Source organism: Gorilla gorilla, chromosome X (genome assembly GCF_029281585.2).
Source record: "Gorilla gorilla gorilla isolate KB3781 chromosome X, NHGRI_mGorGor1-v2.1_pri, whole genome shotgun sequence".
Taxonomy (NCBI): domain Eukaryota; kingdom Metazoa; phylum Chordata; class Mammalia; order Primates; family Hominidae; genus Gorilla; species Gorilla gorilla.
Genome location: NC_073247.2, coordinates 151,256,962 through 151,275,612, shown reverse-complemented (window position 1 = coordinate 151,275,612; position 18,651 = coordinate 151,256,962). Strand labels below are relative to the sequence as shown.

At 40.6% G+C, this 18,651-nt stretch overlaps 1 protein-coding gene across 1 annotated transcript in view; it reads right to left on the bottom strand.

Moving 5' to 3' along the window:
- Positions 1 to 2,862: 2,862 nt before the first annotated feature.
- F9 (coagulation factor IX) overlaps positions 2,863 to 18,651 on the bottom strand; it is a 32,818-nt gene continuing 17,029 nt past the window's right edge. Inside the window, exons 5-8 of the mRNA XM_004064948.4 lie at positions 17,845 to 17,973; positions 15,061 to 15,263; positions 5,470 to 5,584; positions 2,863 to 4,801 (exon numbers count right to left, since the gene is read on the bottom strand). Coding sequence (XP_004064996.1) covers positions 4,254 to 4,801; positions 5,470 to 5,584; positions 15,061 to 15,263; positions 17,845 to 17,973 — 995 coding nt within the window. The 3' untranslated portion in view covers positions 2,863 to 4,253. The remainder of the gene's footprint in view (positions 4,802 to 5,469; positions 5,585 to 15,060; positions 15,264 to 17,844; positions 17,974 to 18,651) is intronic.

Below are 18,651 nucleotides of genomic sequence, written 5' to 3'. Positions count from 1 at the left end.
AGCAGGGGTCCCACAGTCCTTTGCCTGCTGTGATTCTTTCAATAGTTTCCACAGTTTACAGAACATGTTGATTTTTATGGCTTTAACCCTGAGATTTTTTAGATGGGGCATAAGCCTCAGATTCAAAAAGAGCTCTGATTCCTGATTGCTTTACTCAGACAGGCCTTTCAGCATCTGTAGTCTGTTTCCCAATCATCAGCAGGTGCAATGCATTGTTAGAATCTCAGCTTCGGTGGGCCTTTGAAGCCTGCCTTCAACCCTCAAACAGCTTCTGGAGTAACCTGCTGTCTCCGTGTGCCGCACGTCTTCCCCGGCACAGTTGCAGTGAATAAAGTTGAATTGTTGCTGGAATGATTGTGTGCCAGATGACACTGTTGAATGTGCTATAGTAGTCAAATGTCACATCTGGAAGGCCCAGTGCCCACAGCTGGGCTAAACGCCAGACACCAGCACCACACGTTTATCCTACATGTATTTACTGAGAACCTGCTATGAGCCAGGGGTTGAAGCTCCAGTTTGTTATCTGACTGCCACTCTGCTTTCCAAGCTACCTTATTGGTCTCCTTGATTTTGTCACCTTTTGGTCAATTAGAGAATTGTTAGTAAGAATTCCAGGCAGTTTTCAGTCCCAGGGTTGTTGAGAGGATTGCCACCAATGCAGAATGCCCCAGCTGCCCTAAAAATATAGACAGTAGAGTTAATGTACTCCAGTTGAAAGCATTATTCTTTCAAAGTGCAGGGTGGGAGACTCGAGCTCTAGTCCTGGCTGTCATTGTGTTATCTTGGGCCTGGCCTTATGTTGCCCTCAATCTCTTCATCTGCTAAATGAGTGGAGTGGATTGGATGGTGTTTAAGGGCCCGTGCAGCTCTGACATTCTTGGATTAGACTGTAAGCATTCGGAACTTGTTTAGCAATTATAATTAGGCAGTTTTGTAAACTGGTCTGTTTTGGTTCAGGTAAGTAAGGAAGAACACCTTTTCTTTTTTCCTTGGCAGAGAAAATTGGACAGTACTTCGTTCCTGTCAGTATAAAACAAATAATATTCAAAAGAACTAAAAACAATCACACTTAAACAGCAAGTTAAAATGACTGCATTATATTCGCACACTTTCCTTCACTTGGCAAGAGTTCTATTTTAATCTGTCACTTCCAATATGACGGCAGCATGTTTTAGTCTATTTAGGCAAAGTAGCTACAGTAATTTTGAAAGCACTAATGATTCTTATATGGCAACTGCAAATGCCCTAGGTAGAATCCAGCCAGGGCTGGCTCTGAAGACATTGGCTCTTAGTGAGCTTAAAGGCCCCACATGTTTAGTGGTGGCAACATGCCACAGGTGGCTCATGATGAATTCAATCATTTTTGAGCCCATGGCAGAAAGAACTGTGGCTCAGAGATTTATGGGTCCAAGAGCTCCTTTCTCTGCCACAGAGAAGACCAATAACAGGAGTCCTGAGGCCAGTTTCCCACTGGTGCCTTTGTAAGGGGTGGTCTCTATGGAAACAAGGCCAGAGTGTCTTACTTTTACCAATTTTGAAGTGCTGAGGCTACAGACCTTTGGTCATTCAAATTTGAAGTAACGTGTTTAATGCATGAATTAGCTTCCTCCTTAAATCTGAGGCAGACAATTATAGTGTCTCTTCTCTCTTCCCTTCCTTTAGTCAACAAAAGCAGAACCAATTTCCTTTCATTTGTTCATAAAACCTAAACCCCAGGCATTATTCTTATTTAAGTGTGGCCTTCTTTCACGATACTCAATGCAAGACTAATTGCTACTCTGGGATAAACATGGATTCTGATTCAGCTAACAATTATTGAGCAACTACTGTCTAGCAGTGTAGTAGGCACTCACAAAGCAATTTATACACATTATACATTATTTATATATATATAAAATCTGAATTACAATTTAATGAACACTGTTGGTATTTGGCACACAGCAATTACTCCTTGAATATTTGTTGAATGAAGGAATAAAAATAAAAACATGAAATCACAGACTAACAAAAGTGCAAGGGATTTGGGAGAGCATCCTGTCAAACACTCTCATTATACAAGTGGAGAAATCAAATTCCCAAATGGAGAGTGACTTATTGAAGGCCATACTCACAGCTAGTTAGACCCAATTCTGTCTCAGGTGGATTCAGACCACTGTCCTCTCTGGGACACAGCTCACATTGCCTTATATGAAAACTGGATAACAGAGCATCAAATCTCTGCTGTGTTATATTGCATTTGAAAACATTTTTCAGAGTGTTTTATTGAATGTAGTGTTTGGGATGCCTCTCCATGAATGATTTAACAAGAAACGCCTCAAGAAATGTATTTATTTCTTTATTTTCTTTGAGACAGAGTCTCACTCTGTCACCCAGGATGGGGAGTGCACTGGTGCGATCTTGGCTCACTGCAACCTCCCGCAGCCCCCGCTCCCCAGGCTCAAGTGATTCTCCTGCCTCAGCCTCCCCAGTAGCTGGGATTATAGGTGCACATTACCAAGCCCAGCTAAGTGTTCTATTTTTAGTAGAGACAGGGTTTCACCATGTTGGCCAGGCTGGCCTGAAACTCGTAACCTCAGGTGATCCGCCCACCTTGGCCTCCAGAAGTGCTGGGATTATAGGCGTGAGCCACTGGGCCCAGCCAAGAAATTTAAAAATATGTTTATTTATACTTATATGTGAAGACAAAAATATATTGACTAAAAGAACTAAAGGAACTAGCAAGAGTGAGGCCTGGCTGGGGGTGAGGTGGGGGCAGGAGAAGGCAGCAGCTTGGCGGGGTCAGAGTGATTTTGTCAGTAGTCCCATGCATCATCAAATACAGGGTGACTGATTCATATCAATGGAATCCACAAAAAGCCGAGGTATGAACCAGAACACCAGTTTATTAATTCACACAGGGAAACATATGTCAGTTGGTCAGCAACTCTCTAGAAGATTCAAGATAGAAGGATTAACTATAATCAAAATGCTCCATGGTGAACACGAAACCAGAAAAGGACAACTTAGTTGGCTGATTGGAATGACTTATGTCTTTGAGCCTGCTGCACCCTTCTCCACTTCAGGGGTATGCTAGTTAAAGGAGACATGATACTTATGTCCTCTGGTCTAGGCAACTTCAACTTCTTGCTTGGCTCTGAACACTGCTGAAGACACACTGTTGAATTCTTCCTCAAAGTCTCTACTAGCTGTAGATTGCAAACGAACGGTTCTCTTCTTTCCGTTAGCATCATTATTATTATTTTTAGAAAGAGTACAATATGTCTGGGTCAATGTCAGCTTTTTTAGTTACAATGATATGCCAATCTTGCCTTTGTGGAATCATGCCTAGTCAGACCTCCATAACCATACAAGCTCTTAGAATGGCTTATTGCTTCCATTATATGTGTGTATGTGTGTGTGTACACACACGCATACACACACGCACAATATATTTATATTGTATATTATATATTTTATATATATATTATATATATATAAAATAACTTAACTCTCTGAAAGAAACTTTTCCCCCAAACTTTTCAGGCACCTTACTTCATCCCTATGTTCTGAAAAGCAAGTCTCCACTATGAAAGCAAGGCTGGGTTTGATAGACATGTATAACTGTGTACAGAAGTATAACAGAATGATGCTCCCCATCTCTCCTTTAATGACTGTGGAGGGTAAAAGGGAGAGAGGGAGTAAGAAAGAGAAAAACCGATTTGGGGATTGGGATTTGGAAAAGGTAAGAGATTCAGGAATAGGGTAGAGGAAAAGGAGTAGTGTTTTTTATGAGTTTTAGCCTCTCAGCTACTCTTGTGTTCTTTCTTCATGAGTGTGGTACTGGCCTTGTGATAGAGTAGACCAAAGATCCTATACTGTATACAGAACTAATAAACATTGATGTTTTGGTTGGAGAAGCAAAGAAGATTGGGAAGATGGAATGCTGCTAAGGAGGGAAAATTGAGTGAGTTAGTTGCCATAGTGGAGAACCATAGTATCTGATGGACAGAGCGGAGAATTTAACTTCACAATTTTGTCAAGGGCTGGGCCCTTAGAAATGACTGTAATTTCCTAACACATTATATTCCTCTAGTGGTTCCATTTTCTAATCAATTTGCTCAGGTAAAATATGAAATTCTCCCCTGTAAAGAGAAAAAGCAATGATCATAGAATGTATATATTCAAATCTAACAAAAGATGGGAAAGTGATTAGTTAGTGAGAGGCCCTGTTAATTTTCAATTCCAATGAATTAACCTTGGAAATCCATCTTTCATTAAGTGAGTTTTGTTTTTTCCTTAATCCAGTTGACATACCGGGATACCTTGGTATATATTCCATATTTGCCTTTCATTGCACACTCTTCACCCCAGCTAATGATTCCAGTTAAGAAACTGGTCCCTTCCACTTCAGTAACATGGGGTCCCCCACTATCTCCTTGACATGAATCTCTACCTCCTTCATGGAAGCCAGCACAGAACATGTTGTTATAGATGGTGAACTTTGTAGATCGAAGACATGTGGCTCGGTCAACAAGTGGAACTCTAAGGTACTGAAGAATTAAAGCTGATCTCCCTTTGTGGAAGACTCTTCCCCAGCCACTCACATAGCCAGATCCAAATTTGAGGAAGATGTTCGTGTATTCCTTGTCAGCAATGCAAATAGGTGTAACGTAGCTGTTTAGCACTAAGGGTTCGTCCAGTTCCAGAAGGGCAATGTCATGGTTGTACTTATTAATAGCTGCATTGTAGTTGTGGTGAGGAATAATTCGAATCACATTTCGCTTTTGCTCTGTATGTTCTGTCTCCTCAATATTATGTTCACCTATTAAAAATAAATTTCATTTTAAGTCACAAACAGTATTTCACATACACAGATTTTCTAAGTGTCTACTTGGGACCACTGACCTAATTGGCAATGTTAAAGATCTCATTCTTATATTGTGATAATTTTGGTTAAATGTAATGAGAGCCAATGCATATTTTTCAGACCAAAAAGCCATTCAGGACTATCATAGAGATGGTTCTGTTCACTCATGCTGTTATAAGCCTTTCATTGGTGATAATGAATCCACTAGTCATGAATTATCCTAGATTTTCCAAATTTCAAGTATCCTCACCCCTTTTTTGAGCACAAACTCATTTGGCCATTAATTCAAATGTTTGTTTTCTAAGGACCTGCTACAGGTTGTGCCAAGCACCAGAGATAAAAGGATCGGTGACATGACACTGGTTTTTGGGAAGGCTTTCTGGTATGGAAATGGCTACATCAAGAACTAATTGTACCTCACTGAAATGAGTGATAATATGGGTACATCAAAAGAACTATGGATGCTTGGAGGATGGTGCAATGTGGGTTCTGAAATTATGACCCTTCCGCCTTTAGCCCAATTTATTCAACAATAATTTTATTAGACCTTAGTAAAATACGGTGTACCAATCATATTAAAGAGCTAGTGGTGCTGCAGATTATTATTCTTTCTGTTTATTTACCTGCGACAACTGTAATTTTAACACCAGTTTCAACACAGTGGGCAGCAGTTACAATCCATTTTTCATTAACGATAGAGCCTCCACAGAATGCATCAACTTTACCATTCAAAACAACCTGTGAAAACAAAATTAAGACTCTTACTGCATAATATGTTTGATCTAGAAAAAATAAATATGTGTGCTGGTTACAGGAATAGGCAAAATATTGGCTCCTAGGTGCTGGCAGAAATGGAACGTTTCTGGAAATGTGAGCTTTGCAGATGAATTAGTGTTTTTGGTGCATAAACAAAAAAGCCATTTATGTAACTGCATTGAAAGCAACACACAATGAGAGACAGGGAAGCTTAAGCTGAGGCAAATCTGAGGAATGGCTTCTTTTGGTGATTTGAGGTCCTTGGATTTTTTTCCCCATGAGTCAGTTTCTCTGATGGCAAAATTTGCTTCATGGGGATACAGCAGATACATTAGGAAACACACTGACTTGGCTCCTTGAGATTAATAGTTATTAGGGTGTTCCCTGTACCTACATGATGAAATTGTTTTTGCTACATGTTACTCAAAAGAGAAAAACTACTGATTTTTCTAGGGGGTCTTTTCAAACCCTTTTCAAACTGGAATATTATGAAGCAAGACCTAAGGCCTCCATAAGGGCTGTGCTTATAGCCATCCAGGCAGTGAGGAATAGCAGGGCTCATTCATTCTTTCCACTCTCTCTTAACCATATTCTACTCCCCTCTGGCTGGATAGTAAGCTGCCTTTGTCCTAAAATATCAACTTAGCTGTGCTTGAATTTTGGGCAAAGTGGACAAAGGAGTGACGCATTGAGCCTGGGTATTATTAGATAAGAGGCAAGTCCATTATTTCACCTGGATATTCATTGCATAATTACAGTCGACAATGAATATTTTCTCCATCTCAATGTCTAGATCGACTTGGAGGATTTCAGTTCCAGTTGTAAGCAAGTGCCTTGATCCACCTTTACAGGAAGAAAGCGGGGAAGTGTGAACACTAGAGGGCACACTCAACATTTGGTAAATCCTTTTCAGGAACTGACTAGTTCTGAACGACTGCCCTTGTATTAAAGTGCACACAGTCTTAGGCATGAACCCATTCATAAACAAGGGAAAGGAGGTAGTCCATCACTTTAAGTGGATATCAGATGGTCCTTGGGGCATGTTCTTTTTGTCCTGAATTTAATTTACTGAACACCTACTATGTCCTAGACACTGAAGCACTAGCCTCCTACCTGGAGACCTACAGAGCTGACTCATTAAAGGGCTCTGACTTCCTTTTTCATACTCTGGCTCTCCCTCTCTTATCTTTTTTTTTTTTGACGGAGTCTTTTCCTGTCACCAGGCTGGAGAGCAGTGGTGAGATCTTGGCTCACTGCAACCTCCGCCTCCCAGGTTCAAGCAATTCTCCTGGGACTACAGGCGCATGCCACCATGCCCAGTTAATTTTTGTATTTTTAGTAGAGATGGGGTTTCACCATGTTGGCCAGGATGGTCTCAGTCTCTCGACCTCGTGATCCGCCCACCTTGGCCTCCCAAAGTGCTGGGATTACAGGCGTGAGCCACTGCGCCCGGCCATTTCCCTCTTTTTCTAGCTGTTGCTTTTTATTCTGAAATGTTGTAAAAATACAGAAAAAACTACATAATATAATAAACACCAGTGTGCATACAACCCAGTCTTAACAATTTTCCTAAATTTTTGAACATTTATTGAGTGTTTACTTTGGGCTAATCATTGTGGTGTTTTAAAGACATTTAATACGACATAATATCCTTATGACGTGATATTAATATATTTATTTATAGATGCATGAGCTAAAGTTTAGAGGTAAACATTAACTCCCCTGAGATCAGTTGGTAAAGCTAGGAAGCAAACTCAAGTCTGCCCGGCTCCAGAGTTTGTGCTCCTAAGCACCCAAATTCGGTCCAGGCATGGTCTGTGGACCAATTGCAGTAGAATCATCTGGGGATCCTTATAAAATGCAGATCTGGGGGCTAATCGAAGCTTAATTTATCAGAATATTTGGTGGGTGGGACTGGGTAAAATGAAGCTCTCCAGAATATTCTTTACATAATTAAGTTTGAGACCTGTTATATATCTACTGAATCAGAATTTCCAAGACTTGATAATCTTTATGTTTTAAAAGTCCTCACTCCGGGCAGGAATGGCTACATACTTTGTGGGGCTCAGTGAGAAATAAAAATGTGGGGCCCCTTGTTCAAAAGCTAGGAAGAAAAGTGCCATGGAAGATACTAAAATACAAAACTTTTTGCTTTCCTCTGTAGTCTCTTTTGCAACCCATCTTGTTACATTTTAAAAATTTGCCATTTAATATTTTTCTCCCTCTAGCATAGGGATATTTGCTGGGGCAGTGCAGACCCTCAAAGGTGCCCAGGAAGTGCACCCTACAATTTAACACCCACATGTCCTTAGGATCCCCTGCCTGCCAGCCACAGGACACTGGGCCCCAGCAAGGGATGATGTGTCAATCTTCCCTTGTCACTGGCCTACTGTGGCAATTAAGGTGGAGAGGTGATTCCCAAGGGACTGCAACTTTCATGCCAGGATGTGTTCCATGCCTGAAATAGAGGTGGACAAGGGGTGTGCCCCCACCATTCACCCTCCAAATGTGCTGTGGCACATTCTTGGTCCAGAGATGCCACATGGCCAAGCCCCCTTCCAAGATAGCATAGAGCACGTGCACCTGACCAACCTTAACTCTCCCTGCTCCTATGCCCATGTCCCTGCTGGGGGAGGGGAGTGGCAATGGTAGCTAGGTAGGGATGAGGAGGGAGAGTATGTCTGGGCACCATGGGATGGCAGTGCTCATTGGGCAGGTGTTTGGAGGGAGAGCCAGGGCTGGCTAAGGCACCAGGTGGTAGGGGAGTGGGAGGTCGAGAAACCACCCCAGAAGGTGGTAAGAAGTGAAATGGGGCTGCAGGGATTCAAGTCCCTAGGTAGCACATGCTCTGGCTGTCTCATCAGACTTCAGTTACAAAACAAAAATGCAAAGCAGTAAACCTCAGATGCACGACCTGTCTCAGTGCAAAGCCCTGTGTAAGTACGCCGGTCATAAGACCATGTGTCTGGCTGTAACTCCAATTGATTTTCAGCATCAATAAAACTTGGCCACCACTGTTATATACTGGTATTGATAGTTACAACTGAACATATTTGCTTAAGCAATTGGAATTAAGAATTCACATGCAATGATATCACGGTGCTTCTCCTCTGGTTAGTGTATTAGGGGGGAAATTGGACATCTCTCAGCTCAGTAGGCTAGTTAGGCCAGGATGGATGACATCCACAGCCCCTGGGCAGAGAGATTATGATGTAGCTAGTCTGACTCCTGACAAAGACTTGCTTCCTGGAGCTTCTACTACTTTCTGGTGGATGGCTAAGAAATATGGTTGTGTTCTTTTAAGTCTGAAGAGCATTATGTTTGCCAACCCCTGACCAAGCATCCTTGCCAAGGAAAAGGCCTAAAATATATTTGCATTTAAAGATATTACAAACTACTTGGTTTTGGAATGTTTGGCCGTTCAGGATCATAGCTATCAAAATATTAGCTATTTGGGGTATGAGATGTCTGCTCGGTCAAGGACAAGTTCTTAAAAGACATCATTTTGGGGAATAATGGGGAAAATGGGAAGGCATATGCTCTGAGTAAGACATCTGAGTTATAATCTGTCAAACATTTTTGTTAGTCATAGTCTAATGGGAGCCTGTTTTCCCTCTTTCAGACTCACACATACACAAACACCAACCACACACATGCTTCTACAAAATATACATTCACATCTGAATTTATGCTCTTCATTGACAATGCCAGCCCAGAACAACAGCTCTTACCCTTTTGTTTTCTTCCTGACCTTTAACTCCAACGTAACCGTTACCTGCGATTTCAGTAAAACCATTATTCTCCCTACTTACCCACCCAAGTTGTACAATAAAGAGTGTTTGCTCTCACTCATATACAAAGCAAATTCATTTGTTTGTGATGTACAGCTTGCTATGCCCACAGATGTGGTTTGCCTAGTCCTTTGCTCTAGGTCATTTGACTGGGAACAGATGGGATGCTCACTTTGGTTTTTAATGGTTAACTAGTCATTGAAATGCATTTCATCAAATAATCTTAGAGGATAATTGTTTAAATGTCTGTCCAGACTAGCTTTATAGAGCCAGGTGAGATTACACATGTCATGTTCTTATTTCTCTTAATTGAACTTTTATCATCTGAGATAGGAATAATAGAGGGCTTTTTCAAGTGAAGATATTACTATAGTCTTAAGACCTTAGTGTAACATCCTGGCCCCTAAGGAAAAACAAGTTCTGGTTCATACATATAATAACTTTGCATGTTATCTGCCACTGAGATGTGTCCTAATCGAACAGAAAGGATTGAATCTCTGTAGCTAGCTGTACAGGGCAAGAGCTGTACAGGGTACCTTTAAAGATAGCTTCAGGCCAAAGCTGAGGGAAGTGGAGACTGGGGAAAATGCTAAGACATTTTAAAGATTTTTTTTAGGTCAAAAATAGAATAAGAAATAGACCATTTCCCTGGACATTTTCTGTAGGTTAATATGGTTAACTATCGGTAAATGCATATGCTACAACTTAATATAAGCATAACGAAAGCTTAATCACTTGGCTTCCATTGTATTCTTTTTTTTTTAATCTAATAGAATGATCTTCAAATTGTTAAATGTAGAATAAATACGCCACACACCGAACTGAGGCCTATGGTAAAACAGAAAATGGAAAAACCAGGTACTTCACATAAAGGGCCAAATAGTTCTTCGGAAATGTGGGAGGAATTTTTGGGGCCAGTTTGCGCATGCTTAGAATTGTCAGCTGGCAGGGTCATGGGCATGGGATCCAAACCAAATTAAAGCTTTAGAAAGCCAAAATGCGGTGTTGCTTCTTTAAATCTGTCGCTTTTGAGCTGTTGATGAAAGCTATTTAGTAATACAGGCGTTGCAGTTTCCCTTTTTTCACTAATATTCAAAGGTTTTCATTTCTTCCCTACGTGGCGGTATGCAATTCAAGACTTGGTTTAGTTTACTACACCTCTAGACATATAGTAACTCTAAGAAAAACTCATTTCTGTTCCTGTGTAGTGCATTTAACCCTCTAGCTTCCTCTTTCTACTCCTGAAGTATTTCTTCAGAGACCCTGCTTCCTTTCCCGAGTTCTCAAGGAGCTCTGAGCCCATCGCTGGGCATCTGGAGGGAAACTGAAGTACCTCCTTCCATTGGCCTCACGCCGTTCCTGTCCGGAACCTTCTAACCTTGCACGACTTTAGAAGCTGGCCCGGCCCGCCAGTGCCTTTGGCTTTAGGAGGTAGCAAACAGGATGGGGCCGGCAGCGCCGTTCCGGAACCATAGGGGGCTCCTGGGAAGCTACCATCGCGAACAAGGCGCGGCTGCGTTGGCCCTTGGCTCCAGCCTGGCAAGCTGAGATGAAAGCCCTGGAATAAGGTAAGAAATGAGCGTGACCGCAGACGGGATACGTGCTTGGTGAACATGGCTCTGTAGGGTCTCAAAGCTGGACAGGATCCCAGCAGTCCCTTAGCCTGCTCTGATCTCTGGCCAGGTGAACAAATGCCCTCTCCCTGAATGGGGCTATCTAGCCGCTGCTGTCCCCAGTGACAGAACAGCTCTTTAAGTCAACAATTCCGACAAACATTTGTTCAATCAACATTTGCTCCCAATGCTGCCCAACCTGCGTAACCAACCCAGTGGTTGTTGGTTGGAAAGGGCTTTCTTAATGGAGGTCAGAATCGTCTTGCCTGCTTGGCAACTTTCACCCTTAAGTCCACAAAGAAGTTGTCTTCCCCTTTCCCTTGTGGCTCTTGCAAACAGCTCACCTACACCTTTTCTTTAACAGACTAACCATTTCTAGTTTGTTCAATCTGTTCATTACTCTAGATGAAAGTGAACTCTCTATGTTCTTCTTTGTGAGATTTCTTCACCAAGTGATCACTTTATTTCCCACCCTGGCTAATTTGAAAGATAAAAGAAACAACTCTGAAGAGAAAGGCTCTTATGAAGCATCAGCATTTTGAAACACTCTTTTCTAGGTGACACTGCTAAATAGTATTTCATATTTCAAAGCTAGATATATAATGTTTTCACCACTGAAGCCCCAGCTGTTGCTTGCTTTCTCTTGATGCCTTAGTCACAGCAGGTTTGCTGCAGTCTGATCTGCAATCAAATCTAGTATTTCCTCCCTGCAGATTAACCATGACATGGTGGAGCTGGCCCATCCACAAATGAGGAGAGATTCTGGTTTCTTTCATTTCCTGTTTCATTTTGTCTAAAAATGACTTTTATACACTCAATTTATCTCATATTTTTGAAAACCAGTAACCATTCATAAGGAACTGGATGGAGGTGGTGTGGAGGAAACAATGCAGAAGTATGACAGGGTCTTTCACAACTATTCTGGAAAGTAGCTCAGCTTCTTGCCTTGGGAAAAGAATAAAAGTTAGTGCTTTGAATCTGTACACGTCAGTAATCTTAGTTCATGTGGATGAAATAGGGAGTGAACATATGTGCATGTGTATGTGTGCACATGCATGTATGAGTGATCTTGAACATTCCAAATGATCTTTTGCTTGACAGCAAAAAGACAACAGGTACAATAACTGTAAGTGTGCAGTGAGGTCATGAAATGATTTGAAATAATGTGTATCATTTATATCTTCTCCCTCCCTGAACAACCACAACCACCATCTCATAGTCTCTTCTGCTTGAAAAGAAAATAAGGTGTCTGCTTGAGTTACTAAACTTTCTTTCAGGAAACATCTGCATTGTTAATGCATTGGCAAACATCTGGTTTAAAGGGGGTGGGTGAGAAACAGAAATGATGTGACTAAATTGAGCCTTTATACCCTGTTCCCCTTTTTAGTTCTGATTTAAATGTATTTGCCATTTCATTTCTGGAATGATAAGGAGACAATGCTAAACTCACAAAGCAGACATCTTTTTTTTTTTTTTTTAATCTTGGACTTTTTTTTTTTTTTTTTTGAGACGGAGTCTCGCTCTGTCGCCCAGGCTGGAGTGCAGTGGCGTGGTCTCGGCTCACTGCCAGCTCCGCCTCCTGGGTTCACGCCATTCTCCTGCCTCAGCCTCCCGGGTAGCTGGGACTATAGGTGCCTGCCACCATGCCGGGCTAATTTTTTGTATTTTTGGAAGAGACGGGGTTTCACTATGTTAGCCAGGATGGTTTCGATCTCCTGAATCTTGGACTTTTAAAAACGGAAGTTATCTTCTTAGCTAATATATTCTCCTGGGTTCTTGGATCCCCTACTCTAAGCACTGTTCTATGTCCCACAAACCCAAGGAAGATAATTGTCATGAAGTAGGATCTTTTGTTGTAACCATGTTATCCATGGAAGTTGGACACATAATGAATGAAAATACATGAGAACACAAAATGACAAAATTAGAGAGAATAGATACATGGATATTAAATACATTGAAGGCATAATAACAGTGCTTGCACTTAAGAGGGATTGTTCCAGGAAAGGTTCATAAAGAAGGTCAATATTACAGAGTTGTGAAGAAGAGTAAAGATATGGATGAGTGAAGGAAGGGGTTATGGTGGGTAAGGGAAGCAGTCCTCATAGGGTGCAATTAAGTAGAAACAGAGGAGGTAAAAAGGAACATACAGTGTCCCATTTATGAGTTATAAGATCAGGTCCAGCAAATATTGTCTTTTTAAAAAGCAAAGGTAAAAGAAAGGGAAAACCTTGATTGTGATGTTCTGCCACTCTTTGATACCATTCTCCACAATGCTTGTGCAATTATACCGACCACCCCATCCCCAGGTATATGTGTAATACCTTACATCCATTATGTTGAAAAATGGCAGGCATTCTCAAGAATCCTGGATAGATACACAGCTAGTCCCAGAAAATTCCAATGTTGTTAAAACTGAGGACATTTACCTGATTCTGGCTTAAATTGTCACCAGTTTGATAATTGCAAACTTTAAAGTTATCAGTCTCTAATGGCAGAGATTCTAACCTCAGTAGAGAAATCCATGAAATTACTACTAAATCATGACTGTGGCAACTAGGGAGTTTTAAGTTACACTAAACTATTATAAGTGCTATCCAATAGAAATTTCTGCAGTAATAGAGTGTTCTATCTCCGCTTGCACTCTCCAATACAGTAGTTACTAGCCACATGTGGTTGTTATGTGCTTAAAATTTGGCAGGTGCAATTGAGGAATTGAATTTTTAATTTCTCTTAATTGTAGTTAATTTAAATTTAAATAGCCATATGTGGCTAGTGGTTACCTATTGGACAGCACAACTTTATATAAGGACCATCCTGGCTTCCTGCCTGGGGAGGGGGGCCAAAGAGGTGGGTTATTTCTTCTCACAGATGGAATCTCTTAGGCTTCAGCTGTAGGCTAAGTTACAACCCAGATTTTGCTACAAATGTAGCTCTTGGTTGTTAAATGAAAAATGTGCATAGGTAATTCTACATATGTAGGTTGTTTGCAGACTACGCTTGGAGAAATGTCTGCAGAGCACCCGGGAAGGACTAGGTACAAGTCCATTATTTGGTGTTTTGAACCCCGGCTTCTGTAACAAGTTCATTTCCTTTGGGCCAGTGTTTTTCTTTTTCTGTTTTTTGAGATAGGGTCTTACTCTGTCACTCAGGCTGAAGTGCAGTGGTGTGATCACAATTCACTGCAGCCTCAACTTTCCAGGCTCAGGTGATTCTCCCACCTCAGCCTCCTGAATAGCTGGGAGCACAGGTGGGAGCCATCACACCTAGCTAATTTTTGTATTTTTTTTTAATAGAGGTGGGGTTTCGCCGTGTTGCCCAGGCTGGTCTCAAACTCCTGGGTTTAAGCAATCCTCCCGTCTCAGTCTCCCAAAGTGCTGGGATTATTGGCATGAGCCACTGCACCTGGCCTAGTTGTCAAACTATAATGTGCATCAAAATCACCTGCAGTGCTTGTTTGCGCACAGACTGCTGGGCCCCACCCCCTAGATATTCTGATTTGGTAGGTCTAGTGTAGAGCAGGAGAATTTGCATTTCTACGTTCCCAGGTGATTCTGATGCTACCATGAGAACTATAGCGGTAGATCAAGACTCTCTCTCATGCCCTGTTTCTTGGAACCTAGTTCTTGCCTTAATCCTTCCTCCTGGAGTCCCTTTCTTTACCCCCTTTTAAATAATCCAGTTTTTCTTGGCCTAAAGACTTTCCAACTCTCACCAGTTTTTGCAAGGGCTGAAGCTGAAGTAGTGCCCTGAACCTGAGTACCTGCGACCTTTCTTCCAGACCTTCATGTTGTTGACCAGTTGCCTGTCTGGAATCCTGCTATGCTGTTTCCTTAATGCTAAATTCTTCTTGACCTGTATAGTAGCTGGTTTTGAGCCTCCCTTTCACCAACTGCTCATCTCTGGAGGCCTTCTCACATTGGTTAGTGCTGAAACTTGCCTAAATACTTCTCACATCCCAGTAGGTCTGTCTAGTAAAATAGCCTCAGTCTCCCACCTGGCCTGTGTCTTGCCAGCTGAGCTCCAGTTTTGACGCACCATCAGTATAAAGTACCTGCCAAGGGAATTGACCTGGTTTGGCATCTTCTCCACCAACAACCCGAGTGAAGTCATTAAATGATTGGGTGCTTTGAGTGATGTTATCCAAAATGGTTTCAGCTTCAGTAGAATTTACATAGTCCACATCAGGAAAAACAGTCTCAGCACGGGTGAGCTTAGAAGTTTGTGAAACAGAAACTCTTCCACATGGAAATGGCACTAGAAAAATAGAAGAAAAATTAGTAACCTGATATTTCTCATTGGCAAATGGAACATGTATTACAAAAATTGAGATTGAGGCCCAACCTTGTCACTTCTGAGAAGCAGGCCCATCAGTATTTAAAAAAATCTAATCAGTGAATAGAGTCTCAAGCTAAAAGGTTGATTGCATTATTTTCATGGACAGTTTTCAAATCCTTCATGAAAAGAACATTTGGCTCCGGAATTCATCATCTTTACGGAAATAGAATAGGTGTTCCAGAATCAAATTTGGTAAGACTTTTACAGAGTCTAATGACTTTGTGTTTAGTTTCTTTACTAAAAAGTCTTACTCCCAATTGCCATCCCTGAATGGAAGTCTGATGATTGATGCTTTGTAACTTTAACTTTCCAATTTGGTAAATGGGACTTCTGCTGCTTATGATTAAGAAGGTTTCTTTTGCAGACTAAAAGGCCTTCTAGATTCCAAGGTGCATTTTACATATTTTCTGGGGAAAGATCATTGTGATTCAATTATTTGGGCTTCAAATATTAGCCAAAGAGATTGCTAATATAATTATCACAGCCATATTCACCAGGACCTGCCCACCATTTTTCCTTGGGTTGGTTTATTTTCTAAAGAAAAATAATGTATTGATACACTGGGGACTACCAGAATGGGAATTTGTAGTCAAACAAAGTCACTTCACATTTCATTTTCATTTATCACTTTCCTTCAAGCCACATTCCTTGTAACAGACATTTCTATAGCAACCAGCTGCGACAAAGTATCATGAAGACAGCAAGTGGTTGAGAAAACAGGAAATTAGTTCAAAAGACTTATGTATAAGTGTACATAATCAACAATGGCTACAGAAAAGGGACCTTTATCATTGAAAAGGCAGAAAAGCTTATTAAAGCTTATTTTAAGTTTGGCCTACTTATTCTGCTAAAGCTAAGGCTATATTCAAATATAACACTTAATAGCTGGAGGTGGTTCTCAATTCTGTTTCTCTTTTATAGCATAGAAGAACTTGTAAGGGTTTAGCTACTATGCCATCTGTCTATACTGGAAGTTAGGTTTTTAAGGTTAAAATACACAGACACACACCCACACACATATTCATGCTCCTCTCAAGGTAGACTAGCTTTGAGACAGTGTATGTGAAGAACCAGGCAGAAGAACAAGTGGGCAGGCCCTGAAGCCTTAGAGATTCTTCATTTTAGTTGCAGGATATATATTCCTGGCTTCTGGTTTGTTGGGAACAGGCCTCCAAATCTGGCCATAAACTGGCCCCAAAACTGGCCATAAACAAAATCTCTGCAGCACTGTGATATGCTCATGATGGCCTTGATATCCACACTGGAAGGTTGTGGGTTTACCAGAATGAGGGCAAGGAACACCTGGCCCACCCAGGGCGGAAAACTGCTTAAAGGTGTTCTTAAACCACAGACAATTGCATAAGCGATTTGTGCCTTAAGGACATGTTCCTGCCGCAGATAACTAGCCAGACCCATCCCTTTATTTCCCATAAGGAATACTTTTAGTAAATCTTATGACTGGCTTGCTGTCAATAAATATGTGGGTAAATCTCTGTTCGGGGCTCTCAGCTCTGAAGGCTGTGAGACCCCTGATTTCCCACTCCATACTCTATATTTCTGTGTGTGTGTCTTTAATTCCTCTAGTGCTGCAGGATTAGGGTCTCCCTGACCAAGCTGGTCTCGGCACTGGTTCTTTCTTTAATTTCTTCTGCCTGGTATAGTGCTGAGATAGGTACTGAAACAGTTACAGAGAAATGGTGCACAATTTAATGTACCAATTAATAAGATATCAGGCTTTAGAAATGCAAAAGAAATTATATCTAGTTTGCTTCAAAAAAGCCCCTCATTTATCAAATATAATTGACCCTGCAGAGCCTAAATTTTTCAAAAAATAAAAGTGTCTACTGCTTTCATCTTTAGATAACAGCCATACGAACATGGAGTGGAGGTGTTCTGAATACACTAATCAGCTGTTAAAATGGTGGCATGGTTGGTATGACTGGGAAACATTGTTTTGTTCACAGCCATATAGATTGTGCTGATCAGCCTAGCAGAACATAAAACGGTTCATTGCCGGAATCATTCTGACACCAAGTGTGTAAACTCAGCTTAAGACCCAACAATAAAAAATAACTTTCTCAGAGTAAACTAGCCAGCCCAGATAGAATCATGCTTCAAACTTACCGTCCTTGTACTAGAAGCCTATCACTCAATTATTTGTGTATATTTTATGATATAGTATTACTACATTGATTTGACTTGATGAATTACAAATACATATGCAGAAATCACACAAATTAATTGCTTTGTGATATAAATGTTAGAGAAAAAAATTGGACAAATTGGACACAGAAAAGAATTCAGGTTGTAGATGATTACATAGTTTATATTTAAAATATGATGCAATCTAGAAAATTAATTGGTCTAATTCAAGCTACTGATATTTTCTATGATTTCAAAAGGAAGCAGATTCAAGTAGGAATTAAAATTATGTAGGTTTGTTAAAATGCTGAAGTTTCAGATACAGATTTTCTTTAAAAAATCTTATTCAGATTATGACCTGCTGGTTCGCAGGACTTCTGGTTTTCTGCAAGTCGATATCCCTCAGTACAGGAGCAAACCACCTTGTTATCAGCACTATTTTTACAAAACTGCTCGCATCTGCCGTTCTTAATGTTACATGTTACATCTAAAAGAAGCAGAATAGACAGTAACAGCATCATTTAACATGCATTTCTAAAAAGTACATGGAACTACTGACTCATGTATGGGTCAAATATACATTGGGGGCATTCATGTTGCCCCAAATATACGTTGGGGAGAGAAATTTTGGAGCCTTGAAATAAGAGTGGAAAGAAAGGTAAAATAAACTTCTCAATAATGCATAAAAATGATGGTAGCACTATAATTGATTGTTTTAAAACTAAATGTTTGGATATTCTACTTTCACTAAATTATGAACTACAGGTTTAAAAACCCTATTTATTAATGTATCACATATATTCAAAAAATACACACAATTTTAGTGTAAGTTTTCACAAAGTAAATGAGCCTGTTTAAACACTAAACTGACCAATACATAGCACATTATCAATACCCCAGAAGATGCCCCCTCCCAATCATTCCACCCTTTTTCCTTTTTATAGGTTACCATTACCTGGACTTCTAACACAGTAAACAGTTCTTGCCAGTTCTTGAATTATAAACAGAAGTTCACAATATGTACTCGTCTGTGTCTTTCATTTAACATTTTGTCTGTGAGATTAAACCATGTTGTTTTGTACAGCAGTAGTTCATTTACATTGCTGTGTAGTATTCCACTGTATTACTATTACAGCTTTTATTTATTCATTCTACTGTTAATGGA